General features: G+C 37.7%; 2 protein-coding genes across 8 annotated transcripts in view; one reads left to right on the top strand and one right to left on the bottom strand.

Annotated features, from left to right (window-relative positions):
- Positions 1-3,078, top strand: part of GYG1 (glycogenin 1) — a 36,626-nt gene extending 33,548 nt beyond the window's left edge. Inside the window, exons 7-8 of one of the 2 annotated variants that reach the window (XM_067033604.1) lie at positions 1,901-1,951; positions 2,215-3,078. In XM_067033604.1, coding sequence (XP_066889705.1) covers positions 1,901-1,951; positions 2,215-2,388 — 225 coding nt within the window. In that variant the 3' untranslated portion in view covers positions 2,389-3,078. The remainder of the gene's footprint in view (positions 1-1,900; positions 1,952-2,214) is intronic. The other variant, XM_059064275.2, reaches the window with a different exon arrangement.
- The window catches only part of HLTF (helicase like transcription factor), a 90,001-nt gene that overhangs the window by 8,781 nt on the left and 68,610 nt on the right, over positions 1-12,610 (bottom strand). For 2 of the 6 annotated variants that reach the window (XM_067033601.1, XM_067033602.1), the window contains exons 25-26: positions 12,394-12,559; positions 4,008-6,572 (exon numbers count right to left, since the gene is read on the bottom strand). In XM_067033601.1, coding sequence (XP_066889702.1) covers positions 12,407-12,559 — 153 coding nt within the window. In that variant the 3' untranslated portion in view covers positions 4,008-6,572; positions 12,394-12,406. Of the gene's footprint in view, positions 1-4,007; positions 6,573-9,553; positions 12,560-12,610 lie in introns of those variants that run through there. The other 4 variants (XM_059064197.2, XM_059064196.2, XR_010840609.1 and 1 more) reach the window with 3 other exon arrangements.

Raw genomic sequence — 12,610 nt, 5'->3', positions numbered from 1 at the left:
ATATATAATATATATATATATATATCCATATGTTATAACTATAAAATTCTTAGCCCATTGTCCTAAGATTGTAAGATTATTCCCCTCAAAATAGTGGTTTACAAAAACAAAGAACGCCCCATTTCATGTTTTAGAAATTGCAAGTATTTAAATATACCTATTTTATTTTTGCCATCCGTGTAGAAGAATACATTCCAAGTGAAAATTACAATAACATGAACATACAGCAAATACTTTTCTAGGATTATTTTGATTTGCCATGTTTTACTCCTCTGGCTATATTGGATCTTGAAATATAAATCTCTCTGTAAGAGGAAGATGACGTTAACATTTACAGTAACAATTCTGACTTTAAAGGTCTTCCTCTGAGGTTTCTTCTTTTGGAAGCATTGGAATAGGATGAGAAATTAAACTTTTATGTTACATATTAAGATATAAAGAATAAAACTGAATGGGTAAAGTATAATCAAGTCTTAACAGATCAGTTAATTACCTTGCTATAATTATAAGAGACTATAAGGTTATAAGAGATCCTTCTCTTTGCTATGGTATAGATTTTAGCCATTTTCACTTATGAGCACTTGTGCCAAAATATAAAAAGGAGAAAGGGAAAAATAACTAACACTTACATTCTTACACTAATTGCTTTCTATGGACCAGGAAGTAATACTTATACAGTACTTGGAACATTGCCGGGTACATAGTAAGTGCTTAAGATATCTATTCTTATTTAACCCTTATAAGCACTCTGTCAAGTAAGTATTATTTTTGTTAATATCCTCTTTTTATGTGTTAAAATTAACCGAGGCTTAAAGCAGCTACACACCTTCCCTTAGTTACGTAACAGACGAGTCCGCAGCAGAACTGTGCTCACACCCAGGTCTGAGAGACTGCTGTCCTTATGAGGGGCGCTGCGAACGCAGGACTCTGCGAGAGGCTCCTGTGTCCCGCCGGTGGCGTGGGGAAGGACTGAACGTTGCCCCGGCTATAACATAATCCCGTGGAATCGACCCCAATACCTTGGAATTCCAGGATATTTAAATACATATATACTTACACCCTACACATCAATATAGCAACAAAAACAGCTAATCAGACATTTTGTTCTACCATTTTCTCTGTTAAAAACAATACCTGTGTGTATTCATTTGCCTTCCGTTTTCTCTAAGACTTCCAGTACTGTCACACCTGAGAGCTTTCTGAAGGATAACTTTGATGTTCTTTTATGATACTACTGAAGTTAATTGCCTACCTGTATGTAATGAGAATCGAATTTAATGCAGAGTAGGTTTGCTCCATTTCCTGCCCATTTACCTTGTTCCTTCCACAACCCAAGGACTGAGGGTTAGGAATCAAGGGAAGGTGAAGATGGGAAATGAAGACTTACTCAAAACTAAGCAAATTAGGGCTTCCCTGGTGGCGCAGTGGTTGAGAGTCCGGCTGCCGATGCAGGGGACGCGGGTTCGTGCCCCGGTCCGGGAGGATCCCACGTGCCGCGGAGCGGCTGGGCCCGTGAGCCGTGGCCGCTGAGCCTGCACGTCCGGAGCCTGCGCTCCACAACGGGAGAGGCCACAATAGCCAGAGGCCCGCGTACCAAAAAAAAAAAAAAAAAAAACCTAAGCAAATTAACAGAAGCTGCAGGAATAGGTACTACTTGGTAATAAGCTTGAACAGGAAGATCGATTTGGTGTATGGCTCAGACCGTTTAGGTCTCACTTTTATAACGTGACAGCTGTGTATGTGGTGCGGCTCTCTGCTTAGGTTCTTTCTGAAGTGTAGTTTCTGAGGTATCATTTCGTTTAAGTTCTCAACCTTTCTGAGCCCACACAGATCAAGAACTTATCGTGAGACTTGTGTTCCCTTGTCCATCCATCTTACACTTTCTAATGAACTGTTGCAGCTTTCAGACTTGGCCTATACACTGGCTTTCTCTTGTGGCTTCTGTAGAAAGGTATGCAGAACTTAAACATTAACCCTACCCAATTACTTTGTTCTCCCTATGTTTTCACCGAGTCAAGAAGTCTTCATTTTGTTAGGAAAAATATCATGATCCTTGTATTTCTGTGTCTTGTTTTGATTCATGTAATACTTTTCAGTTTTTGCTACCTTGCATGATAATCCATCCTGGTTCTTCTCACCTTCTTCAGTTCATTGCAGTCTTTAAAACGGTCTTTCAGCTCTAAAGGAAGTCTCTGATTATTCTCCCCTCTCTAGGAAAATGTCTCAGGAGCTGTGTCACAGCTGTCCCTTGGGGAGACCCCGGCTACGGCACAGCCTTTTGTCTCCTCGGAAGAGCGGAAGGAGCGGTGGGAACAGGGCCAGGCTGATTACCTGGGAGCAGATTCCTTTGACAACATCCAGAGGAAGCTTGACACTTACCTCCAGTAGAGACGCTGCCCTTTTCCCTGGACACGTCCACTTCCCAGGCACTTGTTTCTGATACTTAGTGTCCAGAGCTGGGTTAAGAAAGGTCTGTTACAGTTGTTAGAGGCTTTCATTAAAATCCATCAGAGGTGGGTGGGGGGTTTTGCAGGACAGCTGGTGAGAACTGGGCAGAAGTTAAGTAGCAATTCTGTTACATGAACCACAGTTCTGCTTTTTAACCCTCAGCTTGTATTTCAGAAATTCTCAGTTACGCTGATGGCCAACATACGTGGTAAGGGAAACTCAAATCTTAAGCTGTTAAGATGGCTGTATCAACTCTTAAAACGTGCCAAGCCAGGCTCCAAATCAGTCTCCCTTCTGATTGGGACACAGTACCTGTCTCTTGCCTGCTTGTTGTACCCTTCACTAGACCTGCATTTAGAATCGCCCAGAGGCTGCCAGAGTGATTGTAATTCTGCTTTCAGGTAAAGACAACCTATAATAACACTGCTGAGTGATTCATAAGCATATCAACAAATGGCGTTAACCCATTTTATTTCCTAGGCTTAGTGTCTGAAGACGTTCACCAGTTTTCCGTGTACAGTAAGGCGGCATGCTCAAGTGCTTTCGTTCAGTTCTGTATATCTGAAAACAGCAGTGTGATGGTTACCTACAGTGGCACCTTGTATGAAAAAATAAAGATTTATTGATGTATCTTGGTTGTCTAATTCAATTAAGGGGACCCACTCCCCTTGAAAAAAAAAAGTGTTAGGGAATTTTTCATAGTTTGTAGAATTTGTGTTTTAAAAACCAGTGTAAAACGTGACACTGAAATCCATGCTTTAAAAGTTGGTTTCTAGGTATCAAGAGATAATCTGCATCTAGTGTTCTCCAGTGCTGGTGATGGACCTGATCTAACAGACGGAGGAAAGGGAGATCAAATTAATCTGTCACCCACATTTCTGTATGAAGTGGGTATTCAAATTTTAGAATACTGTAACCTTAAAGTCATCGTGGGTTCATCGCCGGTCTCTAAACATACTCAATAATCTTTCAGGACTGTTACAGTCAGTACCAGACCCAATGTCTTATAGCATTTTTGTCCATGGCTTAGAGTGACAGAAGTATCAGGCATGTTTATTCAGTGTACAGGTGATTCTGGGTCGCAAGGACGGCAAGCTAGTGAAGGGTATGACCTAAAATGTCGTTTTACAGCTGAAGTGAGTTGTCAGAAGTCATTCTGTTGAAGAAAGCAAGAGAGACCGTGACAAGACACTTTAGAGGTTTAACTGGCCAGAAGCCGCAGTGACTGGCTTTTAACCTTCACGACCACCTTCCCTTATTTCCACAAGAGTCTGCTGGTCACAGAGGTCAGCCCTGTTGAGTAAGGGTGTGAATGAATACACAGGGTGTGGAAATACACAGGAGGGCAAGAACGGACGGCCGGGGCTGGGGTGGGGGCCACCTTGGAGGCTGGCTACCAGAAGAGCTTAAGAAGAACCTGAGGACTCACCTAAAATTGTAAACTGTTAAATGACAAACGATTTCTGAAGATAAAATACGCTACGATTACTTGGACTGTGGAAAGTGAGTTGCCGTGATCTTCGAAGTACATGAAGCACTACCAGCGATTTAAGTGCCTCTGCGTGTCAGGTGCCACGGTACGAAGACCCCTCAAGATACTCCTAGTCCAGGAATCTCTGCATTGAGAGGTATGAGCTAAACTCTTCCAATGAGAATCCAACGCACAGAAAAAGCTGGCTAAACTGAAATTAAGTTCACTATAGTGTAATTTGCAAGTCATACAAATAGAGTCTTTATTTCTGGACAGTCTATTTGTGCCTAATTTTAAAGTTCATTTCAGCCCTCTGTTGCCTTCACAGTCTCAGTGGTCGGTCATAAAGATGTATCTGATTTCAAGGAAATACTTGAGCTTATTCCAGAAATTAACATCCATCAAAGCATTAGTTCAAGTCATCTCAGTTTCACGTCAAACACAATTTGAGTTGACATACATATTTAAGACAGACAGCACAATAGTTCATTGAACAAGCACTGAAGTACCGACCATATCACACGTGATGGACATTAGAAATATAGGAGTGTACAAGACAGACATAGTTCCTTATGTTCTAGTAGGAAACAGACTGAAAGAGAAATGAACATACATAATTGCAAATTATGCTACGTAAAGTACACTGACGACAGGGAAAGTCCAGCTTTAGGGCAGTCAGGAAAGACCTCCTACAAGATGATGATGATTAAGCTAGAAAGAGAGGCTCTGAGGTATAGCCAAAAGGGAGTAAGGAGAAGGAGGAATGTCCCCCTCAGAGGAAACGGTGCGAGCAGGAGAGAACCTGGTGGAAATAAAGGCTTTTACGACAGGATGGAGAGGTTTGCAGTGGCTTCACAGGTGGAGGTATGGGCTTTGGATTTTACTTTAAATTCAACAGCAATCGATTGAAGTTTTATTAATGTAATTTATATTTAACTTTTTATTAATGGGGACTTTATAGAGAGACATACAAAGGTAAGCAGAATAGTATAAAGAACCCCCATCACCCAATTTCAACAACTGTTTCATCTGTATCCCCACCAACTCTTGCCCTACTAGACTATTTGCAAGCAAACCCCAGATAAAAAATTTCATATGAAATATTCCCATATGTATCTTTAAAACATAAGGACTTCAGAAAATTATCTCACCAAGAAACTATTAATTCCAAACGTCCTCCATTATTTTGTGTTTTATTTCCACTTTGATCTTAAGATCCAAGTAAGGCCCATACAGTGCAATTGGTTGATATAGATCTCTGATTGCGTCGTGTTCCCTAACCCTCCCTTCTTGTTTGTTGTTGCTTTGCAATTCATTTACTGAAGAAACCAGATTATTTGTCCTGTCTCCCACATTCTTCACTTTACTGACTGCAATTTGACATGTTTCCTTGTATTCTGTATTTCTTATGAACTGATTTAGAGGGCCCGTCAGATTAAGGTGTGATTTTTTTTTGGGGGGGGGCAGTACTTTATGTGTCGTTAGGTACTTCCAAACCTCGTTATCTTGTGACCTTAACTACCATTGACGATCACTGCCTAGATACAGTATCTCACTGGGGTTGCAGAACGGTGATACTCTCATTTATTGGCTGAAATATTTCTACATACTTCCATTCATCAGTAATTTGGTTACCCTGAGGTTGTTTCTATTAAAAGGGCAGGATAAATGCTTGATTCTTTCCCTTCACTCACTAGTTAGTATATAAAATAAGGAACTGGTTTAACAGTATCCTCCAAAGGTGGTTTTGAGGGGGTTTATTCTAGTATCATTATGAATTAATGAATTTTAATATAGTTTGTTCAATTCATTGGCAGTCCTTCTTAAAGAGAGTCTACTTGTCTTACCTTTGTGATTTACATTTTAAAAACATTGGTTCTGCAGCTGGTGGAAAATAGCTTAAATGAACAAGAGCTGATGGGAAGGCAAGTTAGTTTACTGTAGTGGTCTTGGAGAGAGACAGTGGTAATCCAACATACCTTCCACCAGGGTGAAGGCAGTAGTACAGCTGCTGATGGATCGATTGGATATGAAGAGAGAGGAAAAAGGAGTAACTGAAACTAGAGGCTTGAGCAACTGCGTCTCCAACCTGGCTGCTCCTGAAAAACACTGGACACCTTGTAAGTACAGTTTCTTGGGCCTCATCACTATAGATTATGAATCAATGGGGCCTTGGTTGAGGTCACAGTAACTCTACTCCAAGTAACTATCAAGCAATGACTGTGACCCAAATGACATTTGAGAACCACTTGATACATTAAGAAAGTGTTTACACTGAATACAACAAGGAGTCAGGGTTTTTAGCAGAAGACGCCTGGAAAGGTGAGGTGGTTGTTACACAGCAGGGGGCTCAACTGCTGATCAGTCAAGGCTTTCCAGAAGACAAACTCGGCTCCTTGAGTGATGTAGGAAACATTATCATAAATAACATCTATAATTGTATAATGTCTACCGTTTAATGTCACTGAAACTTGGGGCATTAAGCTAAGTAAGACTTGGCTTCTCCTTCAATAAAATAGTCTGCCACAGGTTGCTTTTTTTCCCTCTGCTTAATATTACAAATAGATTACTATTTTTATACTTGGGTATGTTATTTGATAACTTATTTCTCAGAGTTTCTGATGCTGAAATTCAATCTCCTTTAAGTGAAAATCTGTAAGAAAGCAAAAAGAGGAAAGACAATATTTATTAGGTTATTTATAGCTTAATTTTCATGTCAGTCCTATAATGTATATACAGTATTCTCATTTTGCAGATAATCAGAGAATAAGAAAGGTAAATAATCTGCAAAGGACTTTGATTCAGATTTGTATATGCTCTAAGTCTAAAACTATGCTCTGCATTAAACAAATGATCAAAACAGACAATGAGATCAGAGAAATGGGCAGGGATCAGAGTAACCTCTGTATATAACCAGAAATATAAATGCCAGAAATCTAGGAAGTAACACAAATAATGGAAAAGCTTTCCGTTTGCTTGCTATGAGGATAAGGACAATGGCCTTGAAATAGAACATGGGAAATACCTTTTACAAATGCTTTCCTAAATAGGCTGCCTGAAATTGTAATATAAAAATGGGTAAGAAAATTCAAGGATAGAATTGTCATGAATTTTGGCTTGGACAGAGCTCAGCTTCACGTATAGACTTTGTATCTTAAAAGCCTATACAGGGAAAAAAAAACCACAAACTATACAGAATTATCCTGTTTTCACAGTTGTTTTATTGGCCCAGAAGAGGGAAAACTTCTGTTACATGACTCTGCTGCGATACTGCGATGTATTCAAGGTCAACATCCCTTTAGAGGTAAGGGCTCCAGACACCTATACTAAGCCACTCAACTCTTTGTGATATACTTATTCTGTGTTCTTTTAAGCTTTTGAAGTTTCTTCATGTCCAGTCTGTCAGCTACCACTGCTCACTACTGTCTGCCTAAAACAAAAATAGGAAAAGAGGCAAACGTTCAGTAACAGGGCCTTTGTACACTAGTCCTTTTCTACTGAGTCAAGTATATGGATTTAGTGAAATCTGTTATTTTAGGTGGTCAGAAGGCTTTTTTGGCTTCTGGGCCCCTGGTTGAGATAACAGAAACCTAGTCTTCAGATACCTAATATTGCCTTACTGTTGTGGCCAGGTAATATGCAATCTGAACAAGTAAGTGTATTTTGGAACTCTCCAATCTGTATCACAAGAGATCACAAGACTCAAAGCCTTTTTTCTTAAATTGAGGAACGATATCAAAGCATCAGACTGGGGGGTGGGGAGGAGAATTGAACATATCATCTGGTGTTAACTTTTTGTGTCCCTATTTTTTATACAACATAAGAGATAAAAGCTCTAAACTGAAAAGGCTTATGTAATTTATTTTAAATAGTATTTAGTAAAGGCTGTTAACTTTTGGAAGGAAGGAGTGACAAATTTACTATAGGAAAAAGCATATAATATGCATAAAAGAGGCTGAGCAGTCACTGAATTAGACTAACAGATTCTTTTTCCTGCCCTGATCTTCCAAGGATACTCCTTAATTAAAGTGAAGTATTAACTTTTCCATGCAAAGTTGCACAATTATACTGCAAAATCTGTTCCAGGGAGCCTAAAATACCAAGGGTCACTTTGTAGGATGTGTAAATAGGCAACATTAACTCAGATTGCAAGAACATAACGTTTGTGAAGGTGATCAGTATATCTTTTTTTTTTAATCCCATGAATAATGGTGGATATAATAGCCCTTGACTATAAGTCAAATTTGCCTACACAAAGGGCAGATCCATGCCTTTGGAGATTAGCTCCAAGCTTGATCAAGGTCTATGATTCATGCATAAAATCAGTGTTTATCTTAATTCTTGCTTTCACCTGTACCTGCAAGAAACGTATGAAGTGGCCTTCACTAGACCATTTCTCATGAAATATTTAACTTACCTTTATCAATATATTGATACCAGTGCCAAGAAAAAATGTTTTAAGTCCTACAATGTACTATTAGGGAATAGCCCTTCCCTACCCTAACAAAAAGGGTAAATTAGTTTAAACATTCAGGAAACTGTACCCTAGTTAATTTTATCTGCCTTTCTAATAAACTAGAATGCTGAAAGATGGCAGACTTACTGGAAACTTTCCTAAAGCACTAGTCCTATCTCTGCTTTAGCAAATAGAGCACATGCTTTAATATATAATCTCTGTGATGACTTTTAATATCACATTAAATACCCTCTTGGAATAGTCTAGATGCACTATTTTTGCATTTTTCGAAAGTGCAAAGACATGCCCTAGAATTCGTTTTATCCACCAATCCAAGAAGTCATTTTGGGATTTCCTGTCCTTCTAAATGAAGTCCCAGCGTAGCCTAGTTATTATAACTTGGTTCAGGTTAATGGAGGTGTCCTGTTCCATGTACATTTGAATGACATACATTATTAAAACTTATTATTTTCATGTAGAAATCAATTTTCATATTTAAAGGTAGAATTTAAAGGTCTAAATTTGTCAGAAAACTCTTGATCAAGAAGGTTGAGTAGGGAGCTGGAAAAGAGATTTTTTTGAATCCCATTTTAACCATTTAAAGATCTGACTGGGAATAAGATATCATCTACCCTTTCAAAAGCAGTAAATTATTATGGCTTCATCTAGAAGACTGTTCTCCCGTATTATCACACAATAACTATGAATATATTCGCATGGAAGAAAACATTACGTCTGCTTTACAAGATTTCTGAAAACATTACGTCTGCTTTACAAGATTTCTGATCACCCGTTTCCCCTTTGATGTAGACATTACTGCAGGGAAGCCTCCCACCCATTATTCACAGCTATCAGAATTTTGGGGTCTTTTTATTCAGAAGTACCATAAAAATGAGGTACCAAATTCCAGAATGTAGAACTTGTAAGGAAGTTACTACATACTTACGGGTGAATTAAATGAAGGAAAGCTGTTGTAGTTCACCTTTTGCAAATATTTTAAAGTTAATACGGTTGAAAATTTAAGGTTAAGCACTTGAATTCTTATTAATAAGCCAAACGTATCAGTTGTCCTCATGTTTTTAATGAACCTTCCTTCCAAATACTAATGAACAGAACTTTGGCAAGCATATACATAAAATGAATAAAAAACACGCCAATGAATGCCAACAGAAAACATGCACTGCCTAAGTATAATTTTATTGGTACTCACTGGTTTTAAACATAAGATGATTATTTTCTTGATTATTTCCAATCCTGGAGCTGTAATTAGGGCAAAGTCTATAATCGAGAGTGTTATCTAGTATACCACTATACATAGCTATGATCACAACTTTTTTTCTGGCAGATGGGGAAATAAAAATAATCGAAACCAATGTTTAAGAAGATTAAGACATTTAACATAAAATTTAAAAATATATATACACTGATTTCTAAACAAGAAGTCAACCAGTTAAATTGAAATTTATATAATTAAAAAGGGGTAGGAATATGAGTCAATTATTCTCAGCTACTCATAGTACTTTTATGTACTCTCAGGAAAAAAAATTATATAATATAGACATCTTAACAGACGTGTGAGATTTATAAAGAAAGATTAAATGTTCTTTAAAGAGAAAGTACTCATTAAAATTATGGCACTGAGGAAGCTAGTAACTTTTTCACTTTTATTAATTTTAAATTTAAAACAAAATCCAGTTTGAACCACAAGTGGGAATACAATATTTTCAAGATATTTCTAAAGCTATTACCCTACGTAGTAATGAAACAGAGTTAACAGCATAAACATAATGTGAACTTTTTCATTCCAGTAGTTTATGTATTTTCTTAGGATGAATTTGTTGTTTTTTATTTAACACCACTTAATGGAACTATACAAAACCAGAAAGGTATTTTTTAAGTGACTTGCCAAGTTTATCATTATGAATGTGTTTAAAAACACAAGTCTGTAAATGTCTGGGGTAAAGAAGCAAGCAAATTGGGCTTCCCTGGTGGCGCAGTGGTTGAGAGTCCGCCTGCCGATGCAGGGGACACGGGTTCGTGCCCCGGTCCGGGAGGATCCCACATGACGCGGAGCGGCTGGGCCCGTGAGCCATGGCCGCTGAGCCTGTGCATCCGGAGCCTGTGCTCCGCAAAGGGAGAGGCCACAGCAGTGAGAGGCCCGCATACTGCAAAAAAAAAAAAAAAAAAAAAAAAGCAGCAAGCAAAGTCTTCACCTTTACAGTGAGTTTGCAAGGCCTTTGTAAGCAAGAAGAGTAGGTTGTGTTTTTTGCTGCAAACTCTTTTTATACTTAATCTCACTGGAGTATTGGTATATAGAGAACCCACATATCATATTGTATGAGATCCTGATCAACCTGATTGTTGTGTAATGCCAGTCCTACAAGGTCAAGAACTTCCCTATTGCTCCTTATGCTAGTGGACCAACCTCAAGTTGTTATTCCACTCTCATCCCTGCAGAAAGGTCTGTCTGTCCTCTGCATCAGCCCTCTACCTCGCCCGCTGCCGAAGAGAAAAGGGACTGGGAGATTGCTGCTGTCTGATCCACTGTGCCTTTGGAGCAAAGGACAGGGCACAGAGAAGGAAGGAGTTTGCTGCTGATAAGGTGTGTGCTAAATCTAAGCTGTGTGCCCTAGAATGCAACGCTGCCTCCAATCTCCTCTCATCTTTCAGTCAAGTCACTTCCAACACTGTAAGTAAAATATAAGGTTCTTAAATTTGTATCATCAAACATGCAGCTTCTCCTATTATAGTAATTCATTTCTTCTTTCTTTGGATTAAAAAAAAAAATTCCCTTAAGGAAAAAAATAAGACTGACTACCTAACCTGACTGATAAATTTATAGTTTTAAATGTGACTAAAAGAGTCATCCAGGATTCTGTGGCAACTACCGTGAGTTTGATTATTAACAAAAGTAGGAAAAAGATGACTAATTCTACAGATAGATGTAAGGGTGAATTACTGAAGTTCCAAAATCAAATTCTGATTCTAAACACAAATAACAAAGAATATTTTCCATTCAGGGATTAAGATGTCTTTAAAAGTTCAAACAATTTTGGAGGCCATCCAGCCCAACTTCCATCCAGATTATCATGCCTCTCACATATAAGTAGTCTTCTGAATTATAAAAATTTATAGTTTTTTTTTAAAACTACATAAATAAGAATTATCTATATATAGAAATATCTATTCAGCAATTCCATAATTTAAATATTCAAATCAAATTGGGCAGAACTGGTTCCTTCTCACCCCCACAGACTGTATTTACACACGAATACATCAAGTTACATTTAAACAAAAAGAATGGTACCACCTGACTAAGACAGAGAAAATAGTGCTCTAATGCAATCCCCAATTTTTTTCATGAACATAAAATTGCAAGTCACTTATGTGAATTTTATCTCAATGACACTGTAAAACAAACAAAAGCAAAACACATACATACACATACATGAACAAAGCCAAACAAACAAAAAAACCAAGTAACTTGCTAACCTGGACTTTGGTCTCTCATTTAAGGTTCTGGAATGCAAAATATGGTTTTTGAAGGTGCAATAAAATCAATCTCTTGTAGAGCCTGTGCACATATTAATCGTTTACATGGACTGTTATCCACAGCATCACAAATGGGAGACTTTGGTGAATAACCAAATGTGTCCAACATAGAAAATAACTATTTGGTCAGAAGTATAAAAGGTTTATTGACCTTATTTGAAATATGAAAAAGCTGAGTACTTGGAAGATATATGAAAATACTCAGCATAGATAATATGAAAAGTTGAATAAAAGTAACTTTTTGTCTCAAAAAATTATTTTAGGCCACATAGATAACAGAACTTATTGCTATTTGAAATATCATTAAAAATAGGTTCATATATAGAAGGAGATTATGTATTAGTAATACCTCTTCACTAATATAAAATGATATGCTCCTTTTAGAAGATATACTCTAGACCTCATTTCTAAAACTATTTTTCGCATTTCCAAAACTTCTGTATATATCTAATTAAACTGACCTTACCAAATCCCACAAATTATAAATCAATTAAAGTTCTGATTTCATTAATTTTAGCTTGTTTCATTTCACTAGCATCTGCTTTTTTAGTTCCAAAGGCTCCAGCTGCAAGTTCTCTCTTTGTGTTTTGTATTTTCAGCATATTTTCTTCAACAGAATCCTTCACAATGAACTTTGAAAAGAAAAACAAAGTTAAATTGGTTAAGTACTTTTTAGGTCACAA

Source organism: Kogia breviceps, chromosome 5 (assembly GCF_026419965.1).
Source record: "Kogia breviceps isolate mKogBre1 chromosome 5, mKogBre1 haplotype 1, whole genome shotgun sequence".
Lineage (NCBI taxonomy): Eukaryota > Metazoa > Chordata > Mammalia > Artiodactyla > Physeteridae > Kogia > Kogia breviceps.
Note: the sequence above shows the minus strand (reverse complement) of the source record. Positions and strands in the feature narration are given on the sequence as shown.